General features: G+C 37.8%; 2 protein-coding genes and 1 long non-coding RNA gene across 5 annotated transcripts; all 3 read right to left on the bottom strand.

The window, feature by feature from the left end:
• Window positions 1–9419: 9419 nt before the first annotated feature.
• Window positions 9420–11274, bottom strand: LOC121750695. Of its 3 annotated transcripts, none has more exons than XR_006039922.1 (3): window positions 10859–11274; window positions 10333–10582; window positions 9420–10018 (listed from the first exon to the last, which is right to left on the bottom strand). It is a non-coding gene; the product is annotated as an uncharacterized LOC121750695 (long non-coding RNA). The 3 variants fall into 3 exon arrangements; XR_006039923.1 differs by having other exon boundaries at window positions 10333–10448; window positions 10859–11261; XR_006039921.1 differs by having other exon boundaries at window positions 10333–10464; window positions 10859–11260.
• A 2093-nt stretch (window positions 11275–13367) lies between these two features.
• LOC121752151 (cathepsin B-like protease 3) lies at window positions 13368–16649 on the bottom strand. The gene is made up of 11 exons (XM_042147057.1): window positions 16474–16649; window positions 15977–16030; window positions 15803–15883; window positions 15505–15661; window positions 15390–15394; window positions 15229–15303; window positions 15005–15130; window positions 14684–14902; window positions 14076–14189; window positions 13955–13990; window positions 13368–13671 (listed from the first exon to the last, which is right to left on the bottom strand). The coding sequence occupies exons 1-11, from the start codon at window positions 16543–16545 to the stop codon at window positions 13537–13539; spliced, it is 1074 nt and encodes a 357-aa protein (XP_042002991.1). The 5' UTR covers window positions 16546–16649; the 3' UTR covers window positions 13368–13536.
• A 1407-nt stretch (window positions 16650–18056) lies between these two features.
• Window positions 18057–19006, bottom strand: LOC121752152 (transcription factor PHYTOCHROME INTERACTING FACTOR-LIKE 15-like). Its single transcript, XM_042147060.1, has 4 exons — window positions 18727–19006; window positions 18582–18647; window positions 18428–18493; window positions 18057–18351 (listed from the first exon to the last, which is right to left on the bottom strand). The coding sequence occupies exons 1-4, from the start codon at window positions 18871–18873 to the stop codon at window positions 18217–18219; spliced, it is 414 nt and encodes a 137-aa protein (XP_042002994.1). The 5' UTR covers window positions 18874–19006; the 3' UTR covers window positions 18057–18216.
• Window positions 19007–19026: the final 20 nt, after the last annotated feature.

Below are 19026 nucleotides of genomic sequence, written 5' to 3'. Positions count from 1 at the left end.
TGCACACTCTGAATCTCTGATGAAACTTTTTGAATTAATCCTGCAATTAGCTAGATTTATCAAATAATTTATCGGCAGAAGTGCATAGTTCATCTGTCAACATATGTGTTGAATTTTTCCATATTTGCTTAAGTCGTCCTTGCTGGGCCTGCATGAATATGTGTTGTTTGTATGTGACGATTGATTGTAATAATATTATGTGTTTAGGTTTGTTTGTAATATCTGACTATGATCTCTAGCTAGATATTTTGGATCTTATTATTGTCTTAGTATTTGACTAGAGACACAAAAATGCTTCCATTTCAAGAACGACAAATGTCAAGGGATTAATTTAATCCTTCTATTTCCTAGGGATAATACTTTGTTGGGTTATTTTTAACTTCTTCCTTTTTCAATTTATGTAGGAGAAACAGAGTCTATATTATTTGGTGTATCAGTTAGATTTTCCTTAGACATGTGATAATGAAGGTTTTGTGGTGATCCAAGTATATATACTAGTAGTAGAGTATGTATGTTGGTTCTGCTTCAAAATCAGTTGTTGTCTAGTTTCATTACACACCAACTGAATAATTCCTCCAGCCATGGTCACAACACATCATGTTGGGATTCAATACGCACAAGACTTTCACACACTCAGGTGAATCACACACACACTCAACTGTTGTATGATAACTCACAATGCAGAAGAACACACACTCACACTTAGAGTATCGAAGATGGTAATCTTGAAGAGAAAACTTGAAAACTCTTTATTGATTTTCACTACTCACTACGTACATGGTTTTGAGCTATTTAAAGCTCTACAATCAAGTAGCAACTGCTACTAACTAACTACAAGAAGAATCAAGAAAGCAAGAAGAATAACCGCTACATCTCGGCTAACTAACTGCTGCTCCAACGGCTAGTTTCTCTAGGCCGAACTTCCTTCTCGGTTCAAGACCGAACTGTTGCTTCTTCTTTCTCGGCTCAAGACGAACTCTATTCTTGACTCAAGACCGAACTTTCTTTTCGGCTCACAACCGAGCACTCTCTTCGGCTCACAACCGAGCTCCCTTCTCGGTTCACAAACCGAACTCCTTTCTCGGTACACAAACCGAACTCCTTTGCTTCTCGGCTCAAGACCAACTGTCTTCTCGGCTCAAAGCCGAACTCAAAGCCGAGCTTCCTTCTTCTTCTCTTCTTCTTCCAACTGAAATGAGCACTCCATTATTACAATTCTCCACCTGAGGGCTCATCTCAGTTCTCGCACAAACATTGATCAACTTCTTGCAATGATCAAACTTGTCTCTACTTAGAGATTTAGTTAGCATATCTGCCGGATTGTGCAAGGTGTTAATCTTAACCACCTTCACCCTTCCCCTTTCAATCTCATCTCTAATAAAGTGCAACTTTATGTCTATATGCTTGCTCCTTTCATGGAAACCCGGATGTTTAGCCAAGCATATAGCTGAGCTGCTGTCACAATGAATCACCATTGTTTCTTGGTCAAAACCAAAATCAGAAATCACTCCCTGGATCCAAAAGCTCTCCTGTACAGCTGCAGTGAGAGCTATATACTCTGATTCTGTAGTTGAGAGAGCAACTACACTCTGCAGACCTGATTTCCAACTGATCACAGTTCCAAACATGGTGAACAAATAACCTGTTTGAGACTTTCTGGTGTCCAGATTTGCAGCATAGTCTGCATCACAATACCCCTGCACAACCTCCTCAGATCCACCTTCCCAGCCATTGAACACAACCCCCCAGTCCTTAGTTGACTTCATGTACCTCAATATCCATTTAAGAGCATTCCAATGCTCCTTCCCCGGGTCTGCCATGTATCTGCTAGTCACTGAGATAGCATGAGCAAGATCTGGTCTTGTACAAATCATAGTGTACATGATACTCCCAACAACACTAGCATAAGGGATAGCCTCCATCTCATCAGCCTCTTGCTTAGTTTTAGGAGCTTGTTCCTTTGATAATCTGAAACTCTGGGACAAGGGTGTTGAGGCAGGTTTAGCATTCTCCATTCTGAATCTCTGCATAACTTTGTCAATATAATCAGTTTGCAGCATCCACAGCTTCTTGCAGCCTCTATCTCTCTGAATATGTATGCCTAGGATCTTCCTTGACTCTCCTAGATCCTTCATTTCAAAGCTCGACTTCAGATCTTGTTTAACTTTCTGAATTTCTGTCATAGAAGGGCCTGCAAGTAGCATATCATCCACATAGAGTAATAGGTAGGCAATGGGAGTCCTGCCTGCCTTCTTGATGTAAATACAATCATCATATTCTGACTTGGAGAAGCCAATCTTCTTCATCTGTGCATCAAACTTCTTATTCCACTGTCTAGGACTTTGCTTAAGTCCATAAAGACTTTTCTGTAACCGGCACACCTTGCCTTCTTCTCCAGTCTTCACATAGCCCTCTGGCTGTTCCATAAAGATAGTCTCCTCTAGATCCCCATTGAGGAAGGCTGTCTTCACATCAAGCTGTTGTAGCTCCCAGTCTAGCTGGTTCACAACTGCCAACAAGATCCTAATCGAAGTGTGCTTAACAACTGGAGCAAATACTTCATTGAAATCAATTCCTTCTTGCTGTGTGAAGCCCCTAGCCACCAGCCTTGCCTTGAATCTGATTCTATCTTTATCAGTGGTCTCAATCTTTTTCTTAAACAACCACTTACAACTGATCAGCCTCCTTTCTTTTCCATCTGTAGTCAGTCTGGATTTATCCACCAAAATCCATGTTTTGTTCTTGAGTAAAGATTCCATTTCCTCATTCATGGCTTCAATCCACCTTTCTCTGTCTTTACTCTTCATGGCTTCTTTATATGTGAGAGGATCTGCAATATCAATGCTCTCAGCAGCACAAAGTGCATAGTAGACCACATCAGAAAACCTTTCAGGTGGTCTTGTATTTCTTCTGCCTCTATCTCTTGCTATCTGGTACTCTCTGGCAGAATCTGCTGTAGGCTCATCAATTTTTCTACCTCGAGCTAGAGCACCATCATCCTCTGGTTCAGACTCACTTTCTGAGTCAGAGGCTCCACCTGCTCCTTGGCAAAGTCCCACTGGCTCCACCTTGAGGAAATCACTCTCAACTTCATTGGAGTCCAGCTTCCTTTTTGAGTATGGCATCTGATCCTCCAAGAACACAACATCCCTACTCACCACCACCTTCTGCCTACCAGGCTCAATGCACCAGAGCCTATACCCCTTAACACCCCTCTGATACCCCAGCAATATGCATTTCAGAGCCCTAGCCTCAAGCTTACTTTGCCTAGCATGAGCATAGGCTGCGCACCCAAACACCTTGTATTTTGAGTAGTCACTATGGGCTCCATACCACATGTAATCAGGAGTCTCAGACTTAAGGGCAGTAGATGGACACTTATTGATGAGATAGGCTGCTGTATACACAGCCTCTCCCCAAAATCTGTTGCTCAGACCAGAACTGAGTAACAAGCACCTTACTCTCTCTAGGATAGTCCTATTCATCCTCTCCACAACACCATTTTGCTGGGGGTTACCAGGAACAGTGCGGTGCCTCTTCATACCCTTCTCTTTGCAAAACAGATCAAACTCAGTAGACAAGAATTCCAAGCCATTGTCAGTTCTTAGGCATTTAACACTCCTTCCCTTCTCTAGCTCCACCTCTTTACACCATATCTTGAATTTTGTGAATGTCTCTGATTTTTCTTTCAGTATGTACACCCACAGTTTCCTAGTGTAGTCATCAATAATAGCAAGGTAGTATTTCCCACCACCAATTGAGCTTACAGGTGAAGGGCCCCAGAGATCACTATGTATGTAGTCTAATGGGGCTGTAGAAGAGTGAATACCTGTAGGATAGGGTGCCTTCTTTGCTTTTCCAAGTATACACTGCTCACAGGGGTCCATCTTGTTGAAATCTCCAGAGATCAGGCCCTTCTTGATGAGTTCTTTCAAGCTTCCTTCTGCTGGATGGCCCAATCTCTTGTGCCATAGCATTATGGAATCATCTGACACTGCATTGCTTTCTCCATCAACAGCCTTAGCCTTCAGATAATAGAGAATGTGCTCTCTGTCAGCCTCCATCATCACTGCATTCCCAGATTTCACAAGCATCTTTCCCTGACTCATCAATATGGTGAACCCTTTCTCCTCCAGCATTCCCAATGAGATGAGATTTCTTTTCACTTCCGGAATATACCTCACCCCAGTTAGGATCTTGATAGAGCCATCTTGCAAACTTAGCTTCACTTTCCCTATCCCTTTGATCTGACACACATGGTTATTTCCAAGAACTACAGTCCCTGATGCTTCCTGAAGATCATGAAACCAAGATTTGTTGGGGCACATATGGAAGCTGCACCCTGAGTCCATTATCCACCTGTGACTGATCCCATTATCACTGACATTCATGAGTTGAGCAGGGGGATCAGTACTCTCTACACAATCAGAAGTGTTGTGGCCCTCAGAGGCTAGTTTTCTCTTCCAGGCATGGCAGTCCTTCTTCAAGTGCCCTGGTTTCTTGCACCAAAAACATGCTCTGGTTTCCTTCTGAGCATCAGAACTTGAGGGTTTAGAGCCCTCAAACTTTTTCTTGAAGTTCTGCTTTTTGAACTTCTTCACATTCAAGGCCTCTGCAGCTTGAACATTGGAGCTTGCAGAGCCTCTGCTGGTAGTCTTCTGGAGTTCCTTAGCCATCAAGGCCGAGTAGACTTCTGCATAGGTGATAGGCTTATCTCTGCCATAGATAATTGCATCACTCAACTGGTCATACGAGCTAGGCAAGGCATTCAATGTAAGAATGGCCTTGTCTTCATCTGAAATTTTAACATCCACAGAGCCCAGATCATCAATGATCTTATTGAACTCCTCCAACTGCTCTATGATAGATTTTTCACCAGAAAAACTATAGGCATAGAGCCTCTTCTTGAGATACAGCCGGTTAGCCAAAGATTTTGCCAAGTAAACTTCATCTAACCTGTTCAAGATCTCCACCGCAGTCTTGGCTTCTTGAACTTCCCTCAAGACCTTATCTCCAAGGCACAGAATCACTGCAGAATGTGCCTTGAGCTGCATCTCCTCCATCTTTGCCTGAGCTTTATCATCAAGCATTGGAGCCTTTCCTTTCTCTTCTGTATTTGCAAGAACTGCGGCCAAGCCTTGTTGAATCAAGACCGCCTTCATCTTCATCTTCCACAGGCTATAATCATTCTTGCCTGTGAACTTTTCTGCATCAAGCCTTGCTGCCATCTATGAAACCGTTTGATCCTCTGCAAATCAGCTTCAATATCCCCTTCCCACAGACGGCGCCACTTGTTGGGATTCAATACGCACAAGACTTTCACACACTCAGGTGAATCACACACACACTCAACTGTTGTATGATAACTCACAATGCAGAAGAACACACACTCACACTTAGAGTATCGAAGATGGTAATCTTGAAGAGAAAACTTGAAAACTCTTTATTGATTTTCACTACTCACTACGTACATGGTTTTGAGCTATTTAAAGCTCTACAATCAAGTAGCAACTGCTACTAACTAACTACAAGAAGAATCAAGAAAGCAAGAAGAATAACCGCTACATCTCGGCTAACTAACTGCTGCTCCAACGGCTAGTTTCTCTAGGCCGAACTTCCTTCTCGGTTCAAGACCGAACTGTTGCTTCTTCTTTCTCGGCTCAAGACGAACTCTATTCTTGACTCAAGACCGAACTTTCTTTTCGGCTCACAACCGAGCACTCTCTTCGGCTCACAACCGAGCTCCCTTCTCGGTTCACAAACCGAACTCCTTTCTCGGTACACAAACCGAACTCCTTTGCTTCTCGGCTCAAGACCAACTGTCTTCTCGGCTCAAAGCCGAACTCAAAGCCGAGCTTCCTTCTTCTTCTCTTCTTCTTCCAACTGAAATGAGCACTCCATTATTACACATCAAAATCTCATCTTCCTCACCTCTGCATCTCTCTTCATTCTTTCGCTCCATAATTTGTTTGAATCTTGTGATGCCAAATGCACTCCTTCTGTATGCGGCATCATTCCCAATATCAGCTACCCTTTCGGCCTCAAGGGCGACTCCAACAAGTGCGGTGATTCAATATTAGAATTAGCATGTGAAAATAATGTGACCTACTTCTCCCTCAATTCTCACAAATACTATGTCAAAGCAATCAACTACGGAAACAATAGCTATTATGACGACTCTACCATAAGGCTGGTTGATGCTTCCATAAATAATGACGACATCTGCTCGTTTCCCACCTTTTCTACATATAACTATAACTTCATCTATGGTCGTCCCAATCGTCATTCTAACCTATCCCCATTTCATTCCTTACCTATTAACTTTATAAGCTGCCCAAATCCCTTGACCAATTCATCCTTCACTGATATCACTATTCATTATGTCTCTAATTCATCCCATCACAAAAGTACTTATATCAAGGTCGGTGAGATGATGGCCTCAGAGATGCCATACACCTGTGGAGTATACATCATAGTGATGACATCCTGGGATTTTAAGGATTTGAACAACGTTTCTCTTTTAGAAATCCATGAGTCCCTCTTGTATGGATTCGAACTCAGGATCTGCCCCTCCTGTGGCCTTTCTAAAATCTTCAATATTTTCGGTAAGCACGAAAAGTTGCATTCTGTCAGTCATATATGAATATCATTCATATATTTTGGTGCTGATCACTACTACTCTTGTTTTGTGTGTTAATCTACAGAGCATCGACAGTTTCTTGTGGTCATTATAGGTAAGCTCTTCATATTATATATGCTTCACAACAAATTCCACCCCTTGATCAATTTTAATTTTGATATCAATCAAGACAGATGACTAAGTTCAGGCTGTTGGAAAACATAAACTGTAGGTCTGTTGTGTGCAGCTGTAAGCCCTCCTCTATTCACCATCTGTGGATTCATTGCTGTATTAGCACTCTTATATCATGTTGTATCAGTAGTGACTCTGCTTGTAGACCTCCACCAATTTAACCCAGTGCTTGCTGAAGTAGTACTTATCATCGGTGCGCTCTCAATTCATGCTCTACTCACTACTTACTATTTCAAGCAGTCATTTATAAGATACATATTGCATATTCAAATTTGTCAGGAAATATTACAAAGCATACTATGCATTTCATCATTTTCTCTCTGTTACTCTTCTCATGACAGACTTCATCATATTGTCACCAAGGGTTATCATTTTCGCTTTCGTGCTGTGGCTTTTGATTTACAAATTCTGAAGAAGACATTTGTCCGATTATAACACAATAGAGACCTTACTCCAAAGTGATAACAAACTATCACCAATCAGATATTCATATTCAGACATAAAGAGAATGACAAGAGGTTTTCAAGAAAAACTAGGTGAAGGAGGCTATGGTTGTGTTTACAAAGGAAAGCTTCGAAGTGGGCAACATGTAGCAGTTAAAATGCTCGGGAAATCCGGAGGAAATGGGCAAGACTTTATGAATGAAATAGCAACTATTGGAAGGATACACCATATCAATGTGGTGGATATTGTGCACAAGGCTCCAAGCGAGCTCTCATCTTTGATTTCATGCCCAATGGTTCTCTCGAGAAGTATCTCTTAAATCGAGATAATATTAATTTCCTAAATTGGGAAACAAAGTTTGATATTGCAGTTGGAATAGCTCGAGGAATTGAGTATTTGCATCGAGGTTGTGACATCCAAATTCTTCATTTTGACATCAAGTCTCATAACATACTCTTCGACCATAACTTCATCTCCAAAATATCTGATTTCGGGCTGGCAAAGTTATGATCCGCAGAGAAGGAGGCAGTGACCTTAATGGTCGCTAGAGGAACCAGTTGCCCCAGAACTCATCAACAGAAGTATTGGCGGAGTCTCTTCCAAGGCGGATGTGTATAGTTTTGGGATAAGTAAGGGTGCACTATGCGTGTATGTCTATGTCTATGCCATATTATATATAATTCCTATATTTTGGTACGTAATGCTGCTGCTCATTACTAAATACTAATACTAATACTACTACTATTATCTTGTATGTATATGATCTATCATAATTCTTGTGGTCGTAGCAGGTAAGCTCTGCTCTTCATTTCATATATATTCCATCCTCATTATGGTCTTCTTAATCAATTTAAAAAAACCTTATATCAATAAAAGCAGAGGACTCTGAGATGGCTTCAATTTGCAGGTTTGTTGTGCGCAGCAGTAAGCCCTCCTTTGTTCTTCGTCTGTGGATTCGGCGCCGTATCACTACTCGTTTTTCTGCTTATATTTCTGTCGTTCGATATACATTACCCTGGTAAGAAGAATCCTTGCATTCTTTCGGTGTATTATTGTCTGTACTTTACTTTTATTCACACGTTCATATACTTCATCCGTCTCTTAAAAATATAAACTTAAAAAAAATTAAAATTTGCTAAAGTAAAGATTCCATAAAATTATTGGACGGACGGATAAAATTAATGGATGGAGTATACTTATATACTATTGACTACTTGTTTGTTTAGCATCTACTCGGTTTGCTTGCAGAGGCTGACCGACCTTTCTCGATACTCACTGAATAATCGTTACTCGTCATAGGTGCGCTTTTAATTTACGCTCTACATCTACTCAAGTTTCAAGTTGCATTTATAAATTTAATAATTTATACACCCTTCAAATACAACAAATCTATACAACCAAAAACTAGTTTATTTGAAGAAAAATAGGTTTATTTATGCATTTAATTAAAATATATAGATGCATATATAGTATATGGAAAGTGCATAATATTATGGTCATATATTTATGATTTGTGTATAATTTTTTTATTTTTTTTGAACCATAAATGTAACTAGTGCATACTTTAATTCAAATTTTAAAAACAATAGAAAGGAAATTTAAATATAAAAATAAAAAACGAGGTTAAAGGCTAATAAGTCTTTTTAACTTGTCCACTTACTATATTTATTATTTTAATATATAATTAATATATTAAATTATTAATATAATCTTATTTTGATTTTTTTATTGTATAAAATTTGGTGGTTTCTTCACTCTTTCGCATATATACAACTGAATACTCATATCGAGAATTGATATGCTGCAGACATGATTTGAACGGCAAGTGTATATTCTCTCTCTCCTTCCACATATTTCTCAATTTATTCTCTCTCGTGGCAGTCTCTCTCTTCAATCCATCTCTTCATTCCACCATTTTTTTTTCCAATCTCATCATCCATTCTCTCTCCTGACTGTCTTCTATTCGTATCAAATTCATCAGCATTCCAAGGGCTCGTTTGTTTTCCATGACGGTCTAACCTATGTTACAATATTGTAAACTCCAATCTCATGTTTAGGGTTGGAGTTAGTAATCACATACATTTGTTTGCTTGTACATACGTATCTCACGTTTGTAAACACTCTGTTTGGTATGAGGTAGCCAAACTGTAGATACACACATAAATTCACGAATTTATCCTCATTAATATTTCATAATTCCCAGATTGTCCTCATTCCCCCATTTTTGGGGTTGAACTAAAATTTTCGCACTAACCCTAACATGTGTGAAGAAGGTTGATGAGATGATGAACTCCTCTTCCACGACATCTTTTCCTTAGCAAAACACTTGATGAGATGATGGACCCCGTCTCTATTCCGCTGCTCTTGCATTAGATAATTGACCTGCGTCCGAGCTCTCTCAAGCTCAGCGTGCAGTGCTGGCACCACTGACATGTGTGAAGAAGGTTGGTCTGCCTGATGAGCCCAAATGCAGCTGATGATTTCAGCTACTCTTTCGACATGGTCAAAGCGTTATTTACATTCTAAGGCGACTCCTACCGCCACTAACCGATCCACTCGAAGTCGGGGCCTCGACCAGACTCTCAATCAGCAAGCCATGTTCATACTCAAGCAGTTGATGTATAGGATAATATTGAATTTCACCTCTCTACACAACATATCTGATGGGAAAAAAGAAGAGTACCTCATATCAAATTGAGCATATTTTTACCTCCGTGGAATCGATGGTGTCTTCTTCTCACTAGCTATGCCACTTCGATCATCCTTCCACAAAATCCATAAACTAATTTAGTTCATAATCTTATAAGTTCAGCATATGACAAGGTTTTTTTTTCTTTCTACTCGTTGAAGTCTTCCAAATCCACAAGTTCGAATAAAAAAATGAATAACATCATCCCGTCAAACACTACAACTAATCTTTCTTGAACCAATAATCACCAACTCCATCATGTCAAACAATACACAACAAATGACTCCTTAAATTAGAGAAATTCAAGATTTAAATAGAATATGTCAATGTGTGCACACAATGAAACAAACAAGAGGAAGTATAGCAGTTAAAAGAAGCATTGATCCACCTTGGAAGCGGTCGGGGTGTGCGAGAGATCGGACAAATGCGGCGGCGGCGAGACGAAGCTCGAGCGCAGCCCCCCATCCCATCCAAAAGACTTTAATCTTAATCACATCCAATTTGCTTCAAAGGACAATAACTGAAATTGATTTAGAACGTAGTGTAATTGACATCTCATCATTAAGAAACACCACAACCTCCAAATTTTTGAGAAATAAATGAATCCAACCAAAGGCTCTCTAGATTGATTTTGAAATCTGAATTACAAAAAAAATAAATTGTCACGGCAAATGCAGCAAGTCTAATGACATCGAAATTAATTGAAAGGAACAACAGAAAACTAATTTAGAACCTCATCTAATTTCCATCTCGATCAATTGCAAACACACAACCCTATCAATTACCGGAAAGAAGATCACGGAAGAAATCTCATGGACATACACTCAAATAAAACCCCAACCATTGAATCTCGCAAACGTCTTAGTCGCTCTCTATCGCCCAATTAATCAAAACAAAAAAAAACAAGGCCGTACCTGAAAATATGATTTGCCGCTCCTGGTAACTGCCTTATGAGAAAAATTGAGTTTGGCGTGAGGAATAGGGATGTAGATAGAAGAAGGTGGAGGGGCAATAAGGTCACAAGAACTTGGTAAAGCCAAACAGGAAAAGTGTGATAATGCCTATCGCTGGCTTTTGTTGTGTTAGAGTTATGTAAAGAAAAGTAGTTAACTAACATGATTTGAACAAGGTCGCTTTTATTTTCCCGGATCAGGAAGATTCACTAACATGGCAAACAAACGGAAGATATAAGGGAGATAAGTGTGCTTATCAATGCCTGCAAACAAACGAGCCCCGATAGTATTTGACAACGTGAAACCCGTGCGCTGCTCGAACACAAGCTGACACCCGCGCAAACTCGATTCTTTAACAGATAGGGAATATGCTTTTTCGCCTTTTTTTTATTCTACTCTATTATCTTCCTCTATTTTGATTATATCAGCCTGTAATTATACTCTTTTCAGTTGGAGTTCATTTGGTTTCAATGATTTGTAGCACTGCCACTGTTTTGTAAATGCTACTATTATAATTCAATTGTGTGATATACAGTACATAATTGCTAATCATGATAGTAAGTGGATTTTGGAAATGCTATAATTTAATTTTATGGATATATAAAATACATAATTCAACTAGGAAAGTGGTAAAGTGAAAAACAGATTTCCATATTCAATCACGTACATATGTATATAATAAAATGCTATATTTGATAATTCAATTGTGTGTGGATGTATAAAATACATAATTGCTAATCATAGTATGAATGGATTTTGGAAACCCTATTAGTCAATTTTATGAATATATTGTGTGCATATAATTCAACTGGGAAAGAGTTACTAAAGTGAAAAACAGAATTCCGTATTTAATCTCGTACATATGTATAAAATAAAATGCTGCTACATAATTCAATTAATATGGATATATAATATACAAATCTCAACTAGGAAAGTCAATTAAAGTGAATAAACAGAATACCATACTCAATCTCGTCAACCCTTTTCATGCTACAATTGTTTGAACAAATTTGTAATCAGTCATCATAAGAAATTTTCACATTATAAATGAAGGGCTTCTTTCTTTGAGAATCAAAGAGTCATTGATGTGTAATTTTCGAGCTTTTATATTAATGGATTTAGAACACACAAGTTTAATAAAATAGCTCTAATATTACAATCTATCTGCAAGAGTACAGAGTCGATTGTAGTACTTCGAGTATCGAACCACAGGGAGGCGTAGGCTATTTAACAAGGTTTGACAAGATTAATAAACAAATTGAAAACTAAAGAATGAAAATAGAGAAACTCAAGAGATAGATAACGTTGCTCCTAATATGCTCCAGATGTGAATTAACTTAATGGACCAATTAACCTATGGATTAAAGATTAATCTAATGAAAGTTGTAAAAATCTCGTTCATTCTACTCACACTGAACATGTTCATAGATGCTTGAATTTAACCTTGCTGAACACTAAGATCAAATTCGTACTCATCAGATTATCACTCCTACAGATGCATAGTAAGCTCTAATCCAACTTCTAAGTTCCAACGTACATAATTCATTTACAAAATCAATTAAACATTCCTACAGACGCATAGTAAATATCCAACAATTATTGTAACGACATGTAAATTAACTTATCCAAGATTCATATGCTGAACATGATACAAATCTTAAACTCTTCATCTACGTTTCCACCTTTTAACCAAGTTAAAGAGACATTGGCTAAAAGACAAGGTTGAATCATAAATCAGGCCGGAATTATAATTCAACGTAAAAAGCACCGTAGAAAAGATCATAGAATAATATTAATCCATAGAATCCTAAAGTAATTTACATCTTTCACAAATTAAGAGCAACGTGAGAATTTAGTTACACATCAACAACCAATAAACAAGAAGAACTCATGAAATTGATGTGTAGATGGTAGCGGATCTCCTCCGGGATGATGAAGATTGGATCTCCCTTCCTTTGCAATTTTCGTCCCACCGTCACCTCTTCTCCCCTCTCCCGTCACTTCACTCTCTCTCTACCCCCTCTTTCTCTGCCACCTTTCTTTCTCTCCAATCACCTCCTTTTTGTTTTTTTTCTTCTGCCCACGTCCTCTCTTCCTTTTCTTGTCTCCAAAAAGTCCCATCACTCTCTCTCCAAAACCGCCTAAGAAACTGCAATACTGCAGTTAGAATTTATTTACCCGGCCGGGTGGAATTATTAAGCATAAAATTCACCCGGCCGGGTGGCCAATTTTGAGGACTTGCTGGAATTTTCGTATTCTGAAAATCATACCCGGCCGGATAGAATTATTAGGCATAAACTACACCCGGCCGGGTGGCCAATTTTGAGAGCTTTCTGGACAGCTTTTTCACCATCCGAGCTTCATTCCTACACCGTAAACATACTTTTGCAAGCATCAAACTAAATAAATCATGTAAAGTTAGGAGAATAAAAATGTACAATTTGATTCACATCAGTCATCAGAAAAACAGTTAGCAAAAGAAAAAGGAATATAATAGTAGAAAGTGGGAAGTCAAACATCATATAAGTATACTATTTCAATAATATTACAGCAGCAGTACATGCCAAATGCTCATCCAGCCCCAACAAATTGTTTTAGGCCTATTCAGATCCCAGATTACATGGATAAGCTAGTTCTTCTCAGACTGAAGCATCGCGGCCCGAATCGACATTACCATACTTCTTGATCACATTTTTTGTAGAAGGTAATCCTGCAACAACATCTTCTTCGATACCACACTCATTTGTGCCTCTCCTGATCATGAAGTATCCGTCCTGACATCCAACGAAATGAACATATTCAGGAATTCACCGTATCGTACGAATAAACCAAAAACAGAGATTACCATCAACAAAGTAAAGCTATAACTTTGTCAATATCTCTAGGCAATAATAATATCTGTCCCCCTAGTAATATTTGGCATATTTTTCATAAAATTGCAATATAAAACTTAAAAACTGCAAGAGCAAATGGTGGATGTTGTGCCAATTTCAACTTAAAAAACAGGGTACATAAAATATCTCAAAGGTAAGAGGAAGGGTTCAACAGAAAACATACATCACCCCAGCTTCTATTCCACTGATTGGCTAGGAGCTGCATGAATAAACCAAAAGTAAGTCAACAATCCAACAATTGCATCAAACTCAAGTCATTACGATCTCAAAGAGGCCATTATTACCCAATAATCCTCTCCACTATCAGTAGTTCCCCAGCCAATCAGCTTAACAGCATGACCTCCCATCACATCACCTGTTATGTGACTATAAACTCCTGACTTGTAAATAGCGAAATCCTGGGACGAACAGAACAAAAGCTCAATAGTGAACACAATTTCGAGAGGTGAGAAGAAAAATATAAGAACTGAATAATGAGACTTTTCTGTCAATAAGTAAGTTGGATAACCATGTCCCTCCTTATAAGGCCTTCTAAAGGGATGATTGGGCCAATTTTAATAATATTAATGCCAACAATCTAGATTTATAATAAATAGCAAAGCAATCGCAAGGGGTCTATGCCTCCAAAAATATACATCCAAAAAGAACATGAATCAGCATCTTACAATCTTTATTATAACTGAGGAGGAACTCGGTTTATGGGAATGAATAACAGGGGATGGGAATCAATATTTTGTTGGGGATCCTTCATAACCCTCTGTTTTACTTTTATTTTGGTGGGGCTAGGATATTGTAAGTTATCCCCCCCCCACCCCCTACCATACCCATTCCTTGTCCGTTCCTCTGCACCAAATTAAACATGGGTAATAAGAACTTTAATTTCTCCTTTTACCTCATAGACGGTGAAAGAGACCTCAACGGGTCCATTCTTGTAAATCTCAGCCATGATACTGTAAGGATCAGCACTGATTCTGTAAGCATTGACGCTGAAGTGCTTTGAATCTTTCCAGAGCAGGTTCTCTTTTTTGCATTTCTTCTCGCACTTGGGAGTGGGATATGCAGGTTCACATCCAGGATGTGAGCATCCAGTATGATCAAAGTAAGGATCACACTGCCAAAAATATCACATCAATCTGCATATATAGTTATATACAAATGCAAATTGGAGATCAGCCAAAAAGCAACTCCTTCTGTTCATAACAGAAAAGGCTACCTCTGATGTTACAACCCCAGTGCGGACAAAGTATCGCCAAGCTGCAATCGGGTACCCTCCATCACAACCATCACCACACATAAAGCCACAGCATGCTAAGAGATCATTGACCGAAAGAGTGATATTCTATGAAACAGGGAGTGAAACAATTAGGTATACTTGTGATCCTGAGTCTAATACTAATGTAACTTGTTGCATCAGGAAATGTAAATTCAAGGACAAACCAAGTCGAGATGAATGCAGAATCGATCTGAGAGGACCTCCACAGCACCGAAAGCCCAACAAGACCCACAATGGCCCTAATAAGTAGAAAACAAATCAGGTAAGAATAGCCAAATATAATTATTCAAGCATGAGGAGTAGGTAGACGAGTGGAGCAAGTTACCTGATCTTCAATTTGAAATATTATGGGTGGAAGACACAAGATAGAGGGGAAAAAGAATCAAAACAGTTAGCAAGTCTCTTGAAGAAACATAAACCAGAAAGGCAAAAAAACCAACCTAGAATGTCCGCAACTGTGCTACATTGAGACCAGGCTGTGCGTGCATCAAATTTTTTTGGCAAATCAATACCTTCTTTATGAGTTACAACAGAGATTCCCTTCAAATCACCCTCTCGTACTGGTTTAACTCCAAGAAGGTGCTTAAATTGGCCAACCTAGAGATCATAGTAGCAGATTTCTCACACATATTCTTATGTTTATTATTTATTCTCGGGGATATGATGTAGGGAGTTAAATGAGCATGTGGGGATTATAGAATATGCGCATCTGTAGAAAGTTCTAAGCAAGAAACATACTGTATAGTTGGCAAATCGAGGGTTCATATAAGCTTTCCATCCGGCTTGAGGATTGTCATTGATTGATTTAACAGCAGATTCCTACATTATTTTCCGCTTCGGCTTAAATATAGAATGAACAAAGAAGAAAAGAAAGAATATATGTATCCTTTTTCATGTCTGTAAAAAAAGAACCTGAAGAATCTTCCTATCCAGCTTTAGCTGAGAACCAGTATTCCCTGCAATGACCTGTAGTAGAAATTAACCGACTGTAACTCCTTGTAAGTAAATGCTACATACGAATACTGTCAAACTGACACTCGTGATAAGCGTGTTCCTTAGCAGTAACACTTTAAAGAGTAGTATGTTTCGATTGATAAGGAATCAAAATACACTGATCTCATCTAGAAGTGATTTCGGTGGATTCCGAATTTCTTATTCCAAAACCTAACGGTGTATTGACTGGTTCTAAAACAGTTAGGGCTGAGTTGCACAAGCATGTTTAAATACTACAACAGTCTAGAGCTGAACTGAAACGTCGATTTAATTCGTAAAGTTAAAGACCTAAATTAGAATTGGTGAACACAGAATCAGAGCAATCAGCGTATATTAGGCAGTCATTCGTTGACCTCGAGGCAATAACTTGAACTGAATTGGATCGCGATGAAGTGTAGGATAAAGCAAATGAGTACCTGAATCGTGGCAAGTACGAGGACGAGCAAGAAGAAGGCGATCCTCGCCGTCGATGCTGTTGCTGCCGCCATGATCGTGATGTTTCAGAGGTTGTGTTCTGTTCGATTGATTGGTTAAGCAATGAACCTATGAAATGAAACAATTAAGATTCCATTTTATCTTTTCGCGGGCACGCAAACCCATAAAATCTCACAACGAGACGTGAAGCAATGGATTATGTGAATATTCAAATTTAATCAAATTTTATTTTTATAAATAACTTTCCAAATTTCCAATTCTCGATATAAATAAGAGAGTGAATTGTATAACGAGAACTTAAATTTAGAATGAACTACAAAAATATCCTTGAACTATGAGTTTATCTCGTTCATAATCCCTTGTAGTTCACTCTGGTTTTATATTTCGGTCTTTTCGCTTTTTTAACTCAAAATGTCAGTTAATGCAATGAGAAAAGGTTCAAATGGAGACTTATTTTAACTCAAAAAAGAAAAAAAAATCATATGTGGAGTAGTAGGGAGTAATATAGTACTCAATAAATCTACCACCAAATACTGATTTATTTGAGAAAAAAATTAGTTTATTTATGCATTTAATTAAAATATATGGACACATATATATTATATGAAACGTGCATAATATTATGGTCATATATTAATAATTTGTATATAAATTTTTTACTTTTTTGGAACCATAAAATATAATTAGTGCATATTTTAATTTACATTTTAAAAGCAATAAAGAAGTAATTCAAATATAAAAAAATTTTGAAAATGAGGCCGAAGACTAATCAAGTCTTCTCCACTAACTACATTTATTAGCAATTCGTTTCTTGTACTATTTGAAATTGGTTCTATTTTATGGAAATTTTAGTTTCTTTTTTATTTGTTTTACTAAGTGCTTTGTATTCTTCCCATATATATAGTTTTATTTTTTCGTTTTTCATCACTTAACAAGTCGAAACATAGGTAACGAAAAAATTAGACTACAATTGTCTACAAACCTCTTTTCAAAATGAAAATATTGAATCCAATACCATAAATTCTTCATGATTTAAGGATTGTAAATTATTCTTAGTTTTTATTAAAAATATATCTATTACGTGTGAATTTCCAATCAAATATTTAAAAATGTCAAATGGAATATATACTAAATCAGTACAGTATTTTGTATTTAATTCGCATCATAAAGTTCAAATAGAATTAAGCAAAATTATTTGATTTATACGCAACCTTACATACATCTCACCTATTTTTTCAATATGAGGTCTCCTTTGTGCTTAACCTCATAGTGTGGGCCACAAAGTACAAGGCATTAATCACTTCAATTAATTCATAACCATGTAATAAATAAAATTAAAGATCATTTATTTATTTTCTCTATATAACTTTGACTAAATAAAATTGCAAATTGAAATTTAATTCTTATGTATTTTTTAAAATCAATTTCAATAACTAACTTTTTATGCTAGAGATGCAACACGTATGAGTTCGGAAATTACAAGAAACCTTGACATTGTTGTTCATGTTCTCAGAGCTGAGGAAGACTAACATGTAGTTTCACTTTGGTAGTTTGTCACTCATAATAGCGTATGAAGTTAGAATTTTTTTTACTCTTCTTGAGTGAAGATAATCATTTCCAAAACACATGAGCTTTTAAGTCAACACAAACTAACAAGCAAAGGACTGATAAATCTATTGCTAGAGTAACTTCATTTGGGAAGACAAGAATTGAGGTCAAGATCTTCATGGTGGTTGTGGTTTTGGCATCTCAAGGCCGGTTCGATATCCAGTTAATCCGGTAAGAGGTAAACCGTATAAGTGAGGAGGATAAGTGATGGGTGCTGGTGGAACACATAATCCAGCATAAGTTGGCATAATCTGTGACCAACGTATCATAAGTTGTTGCACATAAATCAAAATAATAAGCTGTATTTGTTCATGAAATAAAAGTCACCTGTAACTGAAGCTGAAGGCATTTTAGGTACACAATAGCTTCATCAAGGACAGATTCTTTATCCATCTGGGGAGATTCATAAAATAGAATGCAACTCAAATTAGAGCAAAATTTCATTCAGTTTTGTTTTTATGCATAAATACAAAATACAAACCTGGGTGCAATTCGGTATGAGGTTTCGCAGTGCCCAAAGCCTTTTCTTGATTTTATTATCTCTCCTCTGCGGAGAAGAACAAAAAATTAAAATCACCAAAAAGGTAGTGAATTTGGGTAAGTTATGAGTGAGAAGAAAAGCTGACCTTTTTATGTGAATGAAGAAGTGCTGCTCTTTTACTCTTCTTGATTGCTTGCATGGCTGATCCATTAACATTATATTGACCTGAAAATGATGATTCTGAATCTTGACAATTGGGTGATGTATTTGAATAAGCACTAGTTTTCGTCATTAAAAGCGACACTAGCTAGTAAAGTTTTCAGATTGATGAGATGCAAAAATCTCTCTTGATATAACAGGAAAAGGTGAAGAAGCATACACACACACACACACACAAGGCGGTTCCTTAATAGACAGGTATGGTATGTGATGGGAGTTAATGTAA

The sequence above is a fragment of the Salvia splendens genome, chromosome 10 (assembly GCF_004379255.2).
Source record: "Salvia splendens isolate huo1 chromosome 10, SspV2, whole genome shotgun sequence".
Classification (NCBI taxonomy): domain Eukaryota; kingdom Viridiplantae; phylum Streptophyta; class Magnoliopsida; order Lamiales; family Lamiaceae; genus Salvia; species Salvia splendens.
Note: the sequence above shows the minus strand (reverse complement) of the source record. Positions and strands in the feature narration are given on the sequence as shown.

Excerpts from the sequence above, each read along its gene's own strand:
- LOC121752151 (XM_042147057.1), bottom strand. The coding sequence starts at position 16,545 with ATGGCGGCAGCAACAGCATCGACGGCGAGGATCGCCTTCTTCTTGCTC. Across the intron at positions 14,903-15,004 it reads CTGGGGTTGTAACATCAGAG|TGTGATCCTTACTTTGATCA; the intron begins GTAGCCTTTTCT and ends TATTTTTGGCAG. Across the intron at positions 13,672-13,954 it reads GGAATAGAAGCTGGGGTGAT|GACGGATACTTCATGATCAG; the intron begins GTATGTTTTCTG and ends GTTGGATGTCAG.
- LOC121752152 (XM_042147060.1), bottom strand. The coding sequence starts at position 18,873 with ATGACGAAAACTAGTGCTTATTCAAATACATCACCCAATTGTCAAGAT. Across the intron at positions 18,494-18,581 it reads TCATACCGAATTGCACCCAG|ATGGATAAAGAATCTGTCCT; the intron begins GTTTGTATTTTG and ends GAATCTCCCCAG. Across the intron at positions 18,352-18,427 it reads GCCTTCAGCTTCAGTTACAG|ATTATGCCAACTTATGCTGG; the intron begins GTGACTTTTATT and ends CGTTGGTCACAG.